General features: G+C 37.9%; 1 protein-coding gene across 1 annotated transcript in view; it reads right to left on the bottom strand.

Annotated features, from left to right (window-relative positions):
* Nucleotides 1–329: 329 nt before the first annotated feature.
* Nucleotides 330–13,432, bottom strand: part of LOC126366111 (proton channel OtopLc-like) — a 31,150-nt gene continuing 18,047 nt past the window's right edge. Inside the window, exons 6-15 of the mRNA XM_050009045.1 lie at nt 11,768–11,873; nt 10,593–10,742; nt 8,355–8,502; nt 6,649–6,845; nt 6,358–6,544; nt 5,514–5,651; nt 4,560–4,665; nt 4,023–4,178; nt 3,404–3,653; nt 330–2,773 (exon numbers count right to left, since the gene is read on the bottom strand). Of these exons, the coding sequence (XP_049865002.1) occupies nt 2,453–2,773; nt 3,404–3,653; nt 4,023–4,178; nt 4,560–4,665; nt 5,514–5,651; nt 6,358–6,544; nt 6,649–6,845; nt 8,355–8,502; nt 10,593–10,742; nt 11,768–11,873 (1,759 nt within the window). The 3' untranslated portion in view covers nt 330–2,452. The remainder of the gene's footprint in view (nt 2,774–3,403; nt 3,654–4,022; nt 4,179–4,559; nt 4,666–5,513; nt 5,652–6,357; nt 6,545–6,648; nt 6,846–8,354; nt 8,503–10,592; nt 10,743–11,767; nt 11,874–13,432) is intronic.

Genomic DNA, 13,432 nt, shown 5'->3' with positions numbered 1-13,432 from the left:
ACACTGACTCCACTCATGTGGAACAACCATTTTATTTTACATTACGCTTTGGTGGGTATATTACGTAATGTAGTCTGAGAACTAATCTAGTTTTACAAATGAGTCGTGACTAATCACACTTGGTGCAGGCTTTTGGATCGTTAGCCAGAAAAGGTCGACTTTTAGGTACTTACTTATTTCTTGTTGCACCATCCCGCATCCAAGTTGTTTGTAAATCTTTGTTTCCTTTTGGTGGTTGCCTGGAAGAAATTGCTCTAGAGCAACAAGGCCGCCCAAATTCTACTGTATTCATGTGTTATGTCTGATTGTTTGATTGAAAAGGAGACGGATAATGTTCTTCAGTTATTTATTATGTTTACTCTTAAAGACATTTTACATCAAAATTATTTGTCATAAAAAACATGTTTTATAATTTCTTGTACAAGGAATTATGATTATTTAAACATACAAAAGTGCACATTTATGAACATAACATTACGATTTTTATTTTCTTACCTAAAATACTTATTCTTATACATTGTTGTGACCCTTTTCTGTAGTGCACTTACCTACGTAGAATCTTTCTCTAAATATAAAAGGAGAAACTGACTGACTGACATATCAACGCACAGCCTAAACGGCTAAACGTAGGCACTTGAAATTTGGAAGGGACGTAGCTTAGGTACCGTAGAGGTGCACTAAGAAAGGAATTCCCGGAATTCTCACGGGAACAGGAATTAGCGGGAAAAATCCTTCCACGCGGACGAAGTCGCGGGCAAAAGCTAGTACATTATAAAAATACTTATTTCTAACTCGAATGTTATGCATAATAATACAATAGTAAATCTATTTCATAAAATATGTACAATAAATGTAATTTTGGGTATCGCAATTATGAATCTTAAAGAAATACTTATATTAATTAATGCAATAAATATAACGCAGTACTAATTCTAAGCGTATATATCTAATATCTACAGTTTACTTTATTTTATATATCGATACGATACTTATAATATAATTTTATAAATTAAATAACAATGAGTATGATGACGTTTGACCCCTATTATTGATGGCGTCACAGGGCAGTATTTGATATCATACAAACTCCTTAGAAACCTTTTGTATTGACGTTTCATTTTATTTATTTATTATGACACGAAGTTCGCATTCTCTAAAATAAATCATACCATACAACAGTAAGTTTCTTATATGGCTTATTACTAATAGTGTTGGCAATTTCAAAAAAGGAACGTCACGTCACTTTTTAAGAGAAAAATGTTTTGGTGTTCCGTCTGGGACTACAAAGAAAAAAACAAGTGAAGACGATTATTGTCGAGAGAAGCGAAAAACTGAAACACTAGTTGCTAATTTGTAGTAATAATGGTGCTAATTCCTGTAAATACCATCTAATTTTATTTTAAGTTATATCTGTCATTTTCTTATCCGCCGAAAAGGAAAGGGACGGGTAATCGACAAGCATAAAATTTATGGAACACACGTCAATTTTAAGCACAAATCTAAACCAACCGTCTAAAAATTTTACATCCGTCAATAACCCGACACAGTTAAGTAGACAGCACGTCAAACGGATTGCATACCAGCGACGTACCTTTTGATTCGCCCGGGTTATTCATTCATTTACTTATTCTTCCTAAAATTAAGAGCTGTGAATCATCCATCCCTTTCCTTTTCGACGGATATGAAAATGACGGATATAACTTAAATTAAAATTAGGCGGTGTCTGCAGGAATCGGGGCCAATATTGGGTTTCCGTAATAAGTGACATTTGTGGTACTTAACATTTACTGATTAAAACTGGGTATGTTACTAATATTTACGTTTTATTGTAGATAATTAGCAGGATAGAGATGCTGTAACACTGCTTTATACCATATTGTGACTCTGTACCTACCTATCCTAAACGAATAAATGATTTCTGATTTCTTACGTAGTATAGTAAGTAGTAGGCCGCCTGTTGTACTACCAATCTAATTATAATACTAATGTATTTTTAATGTGATTTAAGTGCAATAAAGACTTTTTGTGTTGTATTTTATCTCATTTGAGTAGGTTGTCAAGTAGCCTTACCATAATGTAAGTATGCCATAAACGTTCTTATGAACAGTATGGATGAATTAGATGAATAGCTTCGATGTGGCCTTATTTGCAGGCTGAACACCCGTTGGTCCGACAGTAAGATGATTCGTACTTCGGGAGACATGTAAGAACGTAGTCGTTACATGAGTCACGTCAGGGGCCTTTGGCAGCTCAATATTAACCGTGACGCCAGGTTTGATGAGGTTAATAATCCGCCTCATAACACACACAATAAAAGACGACGTCCCATTGCTGGGCACAGATCTCCCTTCAATCAATCGGAGAGAGTATGAAGCATACTCCAACACGTTGCTTCATTGCGAGTTGGTGAAGTGGTATTTAAATAGAATAAAATTAACTAAATAGGTGGGTACTAATGTTCCGAGCCGGGTTTGTAAGCCGAGTCCCAGATATCAGCGAAGCAGACACTGGAGTGGAACCTGTAGAACATGATGAGGGGTAAGCTGACGTGGCCGAGGATAGTCCAGAGCACCTTGCCGTAGAACTCGTACCTCTCGTCGAGGCTGTCGGGAGACTTGTACGAGAACGTGTAGAGGAGCCACATGGCCACGTTGGTGATGAGGAGGAACATGATCAGCTCCCTGCCAGGCTTCTGTCTGCGGAGCTTGCGGGAGTTGCTGCAGCGGCGTAAAGCGTCGATTATCAAGGGAGTTTGGACTAGAACTTGTATTACCTGAAAGAAGAGTTTGCCGATGAAATCGTGCCAAATTTTGATTAGTGTTTTAGAGTTGATACCTCCAAAGTGGGAGTACTTTAAAAACTTTTACTGTTGACGCAAAGTGCACTGATAAGAGAAAAACTGCGAAGATTTTATTTATCATCTCCTGTGAGCAGAGCGCCAAGCGTTACAAACGCCTGTCTAGTTTTTATTACTTGATGATAACATTTAAATTGATCTAATACAGGGTGTAAGTGACACCGTTCCGAATACTGGTCATGCTTAGCTCGTAATTCTGAGTTAAAATCCAGGTGAATTAGTTTGGAATTTAAAATAATTAAAAAGAAAACAAAAATAATAATGAATAGTTCTGTGCAATAATGTATTAAGTATTTGATTTGATTTGAAATAATCATGAATTTTGTGACGGCGAATTCTACTTGTTGTTCGGACCCTGCATCCTAACAGAGGATGAAAGGCGAAGAAGAAATTCCACTTGATATTAACTCAGAACTCGGTACAGTGTCACTAAGACCCTGTATACTTCAGTTAATAAAATTTGTAATAAATAGAAGATTGAAGGGTTCTATTAGTGCTATTAGTATTTTACGAATATGGCAAAAAAAAAAAAACATTTCCACTAACCATAATGGTGTAATCCACGGTGTTCGTAATATTCAAGATGGTAAGAGTAGCTATTAGCGAGAAGACAGTTTCCATGAAGAAGGGTGGAAGACAGATGAAGAGGAGAATATCATCGAGGAGGGATATCGGATGCTCGTTGATATCAAGTTTGGTGGTCTGGGTGAAGGCCAGGATAGATGCAAACAGCATCAACCCGTGGAGACCCAGTTTGGTAGCGTTGTTCACTATGTAGCCAATTTCTATGAACTCTCTGCAAAAAAAGAAACAATTTTTAATCAAATTGGTGTTGTTGTTTTAGATTATTTCCTTCACTTAATGACTTTGTAACATAACATATTAAATCGTAATTTTTACATAACGAACGAGCTTCTCACAACCTGAATAGCAACTGGCCTTAGGGTATAATTATGTTCAGTAAGTACTTAGTTGTTTATATTATGGCACATATCAGAAATTAGAATAATTTATTCAACGTAATTATCATGGATAAACTTGTTAAAGGTCAATGTAACATTTTTTAATTTTGAATTTATGTCATTTCGCAAGGTGTTACGGCTGAGAAGAAATGACAAAAAACTGCAACAGCAACACCATCTTATAAATATAAGTAATCACTCACCCGCCCACGCTGCTGAAGACGAAGCCCACGATGAGCATGCCCACGATGATGACCATGACGACCAGCCCGAGGAACAAGCCCTTGTTGGACGCGTGGCAGTCCGCATAGATCACCATGTTGCTTGTGTAGTCGTTATCCTCATCCGCTATTGGGATCCTGTTACAAGAAAAGATGAGAGATGGATAGAAATACTTAAGTACGCCGCTAACTGACGTATCTGAAATTTCAGCGAATGTGATTAGCACCTTTTGCTATTGTCAATAAAACACAAATTATTTTAGAACATTGCAGGTATCTGCGCATGCGACGCATGTAGCACACACATATACTGTCTGCAATGTTCTAAAAGAATTTGTCGTCATTATGTTTGCAAAGTCAGCCACGATTTGTGGATCAGCTCCCGGTTTGTGTTGGAGAGGATTTGTGAAGGTTAAGTAAAGAACCAAGGATGATAATGGGGGAGGTTATATCATCAGGTTGAAAACTTCGAAAAACTAGACTTTCTGATAAAAGCTTTCGTATTGGTATAATACTCACTTGCATACTGAATAGCTGTCTTCGAGGGTTGTGTTGGTTTCGGAGTTGCTGGTGTCTTCACTATGGCAGTTGCCAATATTACTCCAAATTATGTAGTATACAGCAACTGTAATTGATATACGCATTGTACTAATGCACAGATTGTCTAAACATAATTAAATAAGTAATAATCAATATAAGTAGAACATGTTCAGGAGAGGGTACAATTTGTTATGAAGAACCAAATTATGAAGGGGCTTGTATTGTTTCTTCACAATAAAATGCGATGAATCCATTTGAAATCGAATTGTTTGCATAAGACCACACGGTTACAAGTTTACGGTGTAATGTCGTAGAGAAAAGAGAAATGTTAGACGGCAGAGTTGCCCTTTATATAAATTTCCAACATGCTGGGCTTAGGAAGGAAAAGCTAATTAAGTACATCATCATCATCATCAGCCGTACGACGCCCACTGCTGGGCATAGGCCTCCCCCAAGGATCTCCACGACGATCGGTCCTGCGCTGCCCGCATCCAGCGGCTTCTGGCGACCTTCACTAGATCGTCGGTCCACCTTGTAGCGGGCCTACCCACGCGTCGTCCGACACGTGGTCGCCATTCTAGAACCCTTCCGCCCCAGCGGAATTAAGTACAAAGCACTTATAAATGAATAAGCTTTCGGTATTAGGTGTCCTTTGTGCTCATCATATTCCTAGCGTCATCCCATTTTCACGAGTTCCGCTTACCTAAACTGATGATTTGACCGGTCCGGTGGCCTATCTGTCCTTTCAACCCTAAGGAAAAAGTCAGCCTAATACAGGTTAGGTCACCTCCGAAGTGCGTTTGTCGGGAATTTGGGTTTCTTTACGATGTTTTCCTTCACCGCTGAGCACATGATAATAATTTATGATCCAAAGAAAAAAGGAATTCGTGCTCAACAAAGGTTATATTGTATTATAAGTATTGTGATACATACCGATTAGAATATTGAACTCTATGCTGAAAGGGTACAGGTACGGCGAGAAGCTATCAAAGATGGCGGACACGGCTGCTGACCCCACACATGTCTCGTCGTACAGATCCGAGATGTTGAAGAACCGATTGTTCTCCATGTCTGAAAATATTTATTATCTAAGTATATTAGGATTTTAGAAGAGGCAAGATGATTGGACACTTAATAAGACACGACGAATTAATTAAAAACATCATAGAAGGGAAGCTACAAGAAAAGAGATGAAGGGGAAGACCAAGAAGAGTTCACATGGAACAGATTAAAGAGAAAGTGAACGTCGTTCTTATAAAGAAGTGAAAGAATTGGCCTTTGATAGACAAGAATGGAGAATGCTACAACGACAAGAGCGTGGCTCTGAAATTAATGATGATTAGGATTTTAAATAATTAATATCTACAATGTATGTTGTACAGTAACGAGTAAGAAAGAGACAGGTGCGTGAGACAGAGATGCAAAATTCGTGTGTGAAAGAGAAAAGATATGAGTGAAGACGTATTCAGTTGAACAAAGAAAGAACTAAGAGGAATGACGACGTGTGTGCACGCTGCGCTGCTGAAGGCGTTTTTCTAATTTGAATGATAAGTTAATTAAATTTAAGAAAATATTGTGGGTTATAACGTTTCAGAGTTTATTTTCCCGCTCACTCCCACATGTATGAAGATTTTAATAAGAGGAGCAAAAGTGAAGGAGTATCAGAAGTACGTATTCATATTTCTACTTATAAAGAACTCGACTCTGATGTTAGGCTGAGAAAATTCAAGCCAGAACATTACAAATATACCAATACTCTACAAAAATATCAGTTTACCAAATATGTTTTGTGCTGTTGTTGTTGCATTCATCCTCGTGGTATCTTCATACTCGTCGTACTCGCCACTGCCGTACAGGTACTGCGCGTAGATGGTCAGAGCCAGGATGGTCTCCCTCACAATGGCTGATATCCAGAAACATAAGCTGCTACCAATCATATGCATGAAAGCAAAGCGGGCTACACCCTGAAAGTTACAAAAAAGTGACAAACTTTCTTATTTTAAAGTCCATAAAAGCCCTGAGTCCATCAGCCGAGTGAAAGGACTCAACAAAGATAACTTTCCCTTACCTGTCCTTTCAAAATGATGACATTAGAGTATTTGAAGACGAAGAACAGCTGAAGGAAGCAGTAGACAGGATGGATGATGTCCAAGGTGAGGCGGACGTAATCGATGCAGTGTTCGTTGTCGATATTTTCGTCGAAGAGGAAGGCTACTTGCACTGTTATGAGGAGGACCGAGTGCACCAAGTTGCCAAGGGCGAAACCTGCAACGTTATACTTGTCATTTTCTTATCCGCCAAAAAGGAAAGGGACGGGTAATCGACAGGCATGAAATTTATATAAGCACATATATATAAAATAACCCACTAAAAATTTTACATTGGCCAATAACCTGACAGAATTAAGTTGACAGGACACGTCAAACGGTTTGCATACCAGCGAGATACCTGTTTGATTCGTCCGGGTTATTCATTCACTTTAAAATTAACAGCTGTCAATCATCCGTCCCTTTCCTTTTCAGTGGATAAGAAAATTATACATATAACTTAAAATAAAATTAGAAGGTGTTTACAGGAATCGAGGCCAGGATCCTTACTATTAAAGATTTTTTTACAACGGGAACATTCTCGTCTGGGAACACGCACATTACTGTAGGAAAGTGAGTACAGTCATGAGCAATATAATGTACCCACTTTAGGATTCTGTCGCACTAACATATTTGACATTTAGTGAGACTTACAGTTCAATTTGTCAAAAAAGTTAATGTGACATGGTTCCAAAGTGTATACATATTAATGCTCGTGACCGTACTATGGAAGGATAATGAATGGGAATTTGATTGTTTATGGTATCAATGGAGGATGGTTAACGAATGGGACGTAAGGCAGTTTTTAAAAATAAGAAAGGGGTCTATGGTGCGGCTTTTTCGGCGGGAAAAGGGAACGGGACAGTTGCTTTCTTCATTGAGTAATCTAAATAATTAATGCGAAGTGGTGTTTTGTGGTTAATGATCGCATTAAGTTAGTCGGAAGACATTCGCGAGTGTTATTATATTGGAGTATTCAATAAACAAAGTGTATCTGCCTATTTTCGCTTTGTGCCGGGAAGCCGCTTCATAACTCAAAAGTTTATGCGGACTTTTGAGTTAATTCGTTTGGGGTTCGGAGTAGGAGTCTACTCCGAGGGTGGGGGCTTAGGTTTCATCATCATCACCTTTCATCATTTCATTAATCATCAAGAAAAAAAATACGTCAGACATGGCTGTATGGGCATAGTTCCCTTTGCCTTACCCTTCGGGGAAAACTAAAACAAAAAAGGTCTATGGTGCGAGGTCTGTCAGGGTTAGAGGATAAGGGAAGAAGTTTTTTTTTTTGTTTTGTTAAAATTAATTAAAATAGGAGTAAAGATATTTAACATATCCCGTTTTATTTCTATATTCCACATACATAACATAACATAAATAGCCTATATACGTCCCACAGCTGGGCACAGGCCTCCCCTCAATCAACCGGAGGGGGTATGGAGCATACTCCACCACGCTACTCCAATGCGGGTTGGTGGAGGTGTTTTTTACGGCTAATAGCCGGGACCTACGGCTTAACGTGCCCTCCGGAGCACGGAATCATGTTACTTTTTCGGACAATCAGGTGATTCAAGCCTGAAAAGTCCTTACCAAACAAAGGACACACTATATCCCACATTACTTAGTAATGAATAATAATAATTACTGATCACAAAAGCGTTATAGTACAGACAATGAAACAGTATATTACCTGCAGCTCCAAGCTTAAGGTAGAAACTTCCAGAATGTCTGCCTTGGTTGAAGCAGTAGTCATGTTTGATGGGTACGAGGGAAGGGGCAGGGAAGTGCCTATATCCATCCGGGGTCCGATCGCCGGGAGAACCTGTGCCATACTCCTCCTGTCATGAGAAATAATGTGATATTTAGGGATTGCAATCCCGACTCGAGATCCCGCGGGATTGAAAATATCAATCCCGCGAGATCCCGGAATTTTCGGTATTTCGTCTAGTTCATAAAAAAATTTAAAGTTAGGATGGCTGAAAACGACGAAAAGTGCTTGTTTGTGATATGAAATTCTGATTACTAAATAAATACAGATCTAAAACTAATGAAAAACATTTTCTTTTTTCTATTTAACTTATTTATGATATTTAATCAAGAAAAACATAATTATAAGTCCGACATTTTATCACGTTTTTCTATGACGTCACAGTATGCTTTTTCATACAAATTCCATAGTCATTTCGTGTTTTGACGTTTAGTAAAAAAATAACTGATTTGACTAGTTGGAAACGATCTCAAAACCCACATGATAGAAGAAGATTACCTTCTTATCGTAGTAAGCCCGCTAACGGTAGTTTTTCTTTTTTTACTCCGGCCAAACCAGTTTGGGTTGCAACGTATACTACCTACGTTCTTTCGTTCAAATCCGCACGCACACTAACTTGAAACACATTCTAACATTTCTAACTTTATTTATTTGTTTATTTCATCGTTTTATATGTATTGTTTTGTAAGTATTATTGTATTTCTTTCATGTATTTGTAGATACACTGCACACACACACACGCTTTTAATATATGTTTTTGTAAACTACTTTGTTTTTATAGTATAAGTAAATATTATTATGTATCCATTCAAGTTGTATTTGTGGGAGACACGGCTTCCGTGCCTCACTTAGCAGGGTCCACAGAATACCAGCGTCGTGGCTCGCGCCGCGGCTTATGCTGAGTGAGGCCCTTTTATAAAGGACACCACCACCATCGTTGACCAGTCCATACACTCAATTATTTGTATTTCTCGTGTATGTTGTTTTTATTATGTGTTTTGTTTGATTGTAAGTTATGTGTTACTCCGTGTTTTATATTATATATTTGTTATTTATTTTATATTTGTAACTGTGGTGTCCCTTTATAATAAACGATTCTTTCTTTCTTTCTTTCTTATCGGTACTCACTACTGAAGCGGTTAGAACCCCTGTTGTCATGGTTTATGCTATGTTATCTACTTATTTAAATTTTGTCACTTAACAAATTGTCATAAAAACACCAAGAAAATTTTTGTTCACCAAGATTTTGGTGGTCTTAAGACACATCGCGGTCGGCGGTCGTACAAAAATCTGATTCTTGCCGTGTGCTATTTAAATCATGAGTGTAAGCGAAACAGTGTCCGCTCTCCCCTTCACGCCTTAGTGGCTTACAGCAATTTAAAACTAAAGTAAGACCCACAGAGGGGGTAATGTCGCCGCCTAATACAAATTGGTGTTGGGGGAGAGTTACCGGTTAAGGTCTTTATGATATGGTCATGAGCTTTAATATATATATATATATATATATGTCGTGGCCATATCGTAGAATTGATCATTTCATGATGTGCTCGATCATTTCATGAAATGGGCATATTTCATGAAATAGAATATCACACGTTGGCCACATCATGATGTAGTTTGGCCAAATCAATGAACACGAAACTAAATGCATGATTACTTCATGATATGGCCAAACGTTGGCAATCATATCGTAAAATTAGTACCATTATCCACCGGTAGTGGCGCTGGTGTCGATTATATTTAAAACTTGATTGATATTATAATCGATAGATCAATGTAATTGTGCAATTTTGCATATCAAATTTTGAACCTAAGAAATTAAGCGACTATTCGCATTTTTATTAATAACACCGCCTACATTAACGATATGGCCAAACGTTGATTGAAATGTCATTAAACGTTGACGTTTCAACGATATGGTCAACTTAAGTTGGCTATTTCATGAAATATGCCTATTTCATGAAATGGTCGAACACATCATGAAATGGCCAATTCTACGATCTGGCTACGACATATACACTTTGGTACCATGTCACATTAACTTTTTTGACAAATTGAACTGTAAGTCTCACTAAATGTCAAATATGTTAGTGCGACAGAGTCCTAAAGTGGGTACATTATATTGCTCATGTCTGTACATAAGACACAGTGAAAAGTTACCTCTTGTTTCCTGAAGTATTCTTGCATCTTTTCTTCATACTCGCATTTGGTTTTTTGATTTTTGAGTGCAGCACTCTTATACCTCTGGATGTCGATTATTAAATACACGTGGTACAAGAATCCAATTAATGTTAAGGCGATGGAGTAAGTCTGCGAACAATTTACAAATATTGGCGATGATTCCAGTACAAACCGTCTAATTTTAAGCCGAAAAGGAAAGAGACGGGTAATCAACAGGCATAACATTTATGGAATATACGTCAATTTTAAACATAATTTAAAAAACCCTTCTAAAATTTTATATTGGCCAATAACCCGACAGAATTAAGTTGCGAGATGCCTATTGTTTTCGCCCGGGTTATTCATTCGTTTTAAAATTAACAGTTGACAATTATGCGTCCCTTTCCTTTTCGGAGGTGTCTGCAGGAATCGGGGCTATTATATGATTAGAATCATTCCCGAAAATAAAGCGTCGGATATCGCACGAATCGTCGTGTCCCTGGTTCGAAATTCGACTTCATGAGTTTGAATTAATGTTTGGATCATAGATAGTAAGATCAACTGAACCATACATAACATACATACATAAACTCACGCCTATTTCCCAAGTAAGCAGAGACCATGGAATTCTATTTGCTCCGATCCTAACATACTTCTCTTGCTTCCTCCACATTCATCAGTCGTTTCATACACACACGCCGGTTGGTATAGATCGTACTGAACCTTTTCTAAGGACATCTCCGATTTGGTCCATGTACGTCTTTCTACGTCTTCCCATGCATAATATCACGCCTATTTCCTTTTGGAGTAGGCAGTGACTACGGAATTTAGGAATTTTTAATTTGCTTACCATATTTTCTCGCAGTTGTAGCTCTTTGTCCGCCGGAATCGGCTTTTTTTTAACGTGACTTATTGTAGATTTGCCTCAATTGAGCTTTGAAGACTTTCACCCGGTGTAAAATTTAACACCACAGGCCTGAGGTGCCCAGTTGGGCAACGGAATCGGCATCCATGACTAGTAATCGTTAAGCCGTTGGTCCCGGTTATTACTTACTGATGTAAGTAAGCAGTCGTTACATGAGCCATGTCAGGGCCCTTTGATGAGGGTTGATGAAGTTGGTACTCCACTTCACAACCCACACGATAGAAGAAGAAGTAAGTATATAGGTACTTACCGATGCTACTGAGAATTGGACAAACACATCTCCAAGATATATGATGAACCCGAGTGTCACCAGCAGTATAGCATACATGGTGCTGATTATCAACGTCAAGTATTTTCTGAAACCAACAAACAAGTCAGAATCACACAAAGCAACTGATTAGACCCTTTTTCTCAGAAATTTTCATCAGAGGTCCTTACTCTTACTAGGGGACGGGTAAGGATGTTGTGGTCATCCACCTAGCATTATCCCGTTTTTGTAGCGTTTTTCACAGGGTCCGCTTACGTACCCAGAAGATTTGGCAGGTCCGGTTTTTTACAGAAGCAACTGCCTGTCTGACCTTCCAACCCGCGAAAGGAAAACCAACCCAATACAGGTTAGGTTAGGTTAGTTTGAATTTCTCGGGAATGTGGGTTTCCTCACGATGTTTTGCTTCACCGCTGAGCACGTGATAATCATTTATGATCCAAACATGAATTCGAAAACAAATTCGACAATCATTGGTTTAGACCTATGCTGGATTCGAATCTGCGATATATAAAACTGAAAAAATTTGACAGCATGGATGATGTGAAATAATTGCTCTGCCATCAGTTATAATATATACTTTCTTATCATTCTATTTAATAGATCAAACTATTCTGAGATAGTTTTATATACATGCAGTCAGGAAGTATGTAGGTATTGCGTAATAGAATTTCCTGTTATTTATTATGCAAGAGAATAACGACTTTGTAAGGACTAAGTCGAGAACAGATTAAACAAGGCTGAATATAAATACTTGTTAACTTTTCGAAACAGAGCTTATAGACGTAGTATTATTCATTATTCTATGCGTATAGCTAGAACTTGTTTTCTTTGATTCCGCTTCGCTAGTACAAATACCAACAACTTATCTATCGAATGTATGTAATATAAATTACAATGAGGATGAAGAAGCTCAAATATAGGCGGCAGCACTGTTGAATGTTCCTAAATTTTGACAGTTCTCCATACTGTCCAGCTAAAATTCGTGATAAATTGCTTTAAAATGTGTAGCAACGTGGAGTGTATGCCGTCTGAAGAATGGATTTACGAAAAAGAAAAGCAGCCAGTTGGAAATATAATTATTTCAATCAAAACTGCTTTTATTTTGCAGCAACACTGATTTTGCAGTTAAACGCTGCGCAAATGGTTATACCTCTAGTGTGAAAATATAACCAAGACAATATTTTTACATAGACAATGGTGCTAATTCCTGTAAATACCATCTAATTTTATTTTAAGTTATATCTGTCATTTTCTTATCCGCCGAAAAGGAAAGGGACGGGTAATCGACAAGCATAAAATTTATGGAACACACGTCAATTTTAAGCACAAATCTAAACCAACCGTCTAAAAATTTTACATCCGTCAATAACCCGACACAGTTAAGTAGACAGCACGTCAAACGGATTGCATACCAGCGACGTACCTTTTGATTCGCCCGGGTTATTCGTTCATTTACTCATTCTTCCTAAAATTAAGAGCTGTGAATCATCCATCCCTTTCCTTTTTGACGGATATGAAAATGACGGATATAACTTAAAATAAAATTAGGCGGTGTCTGCAGGAATCGGGGCCATTATGTTTAAATCCTTATTCCAAGCATCGTGTATTCTCTCATTTGCACCGTTGTATAACAAAAAAGGCTCTCCG

This window comes from Pectinophora gossypiella, chromosome 4 (genome assembly GCF_024362695.1).
Source record: "Pectinophora gossypiella chromosome 4, ilPecGoss1.1, whole genome shotgun sequence".
Lineage (NCBI taxonomy): Eukaryota > Metazoa > Arthropoda > Insecta > Lepidoptera > Gelechiidae > Pectinophora > Pectinophora gossypiella.
The sequence above is the reverse complement of the archived record's forward strand: the minus strand, read 5'-3'. Positions and strand labels throughout refer to the sequence as shown.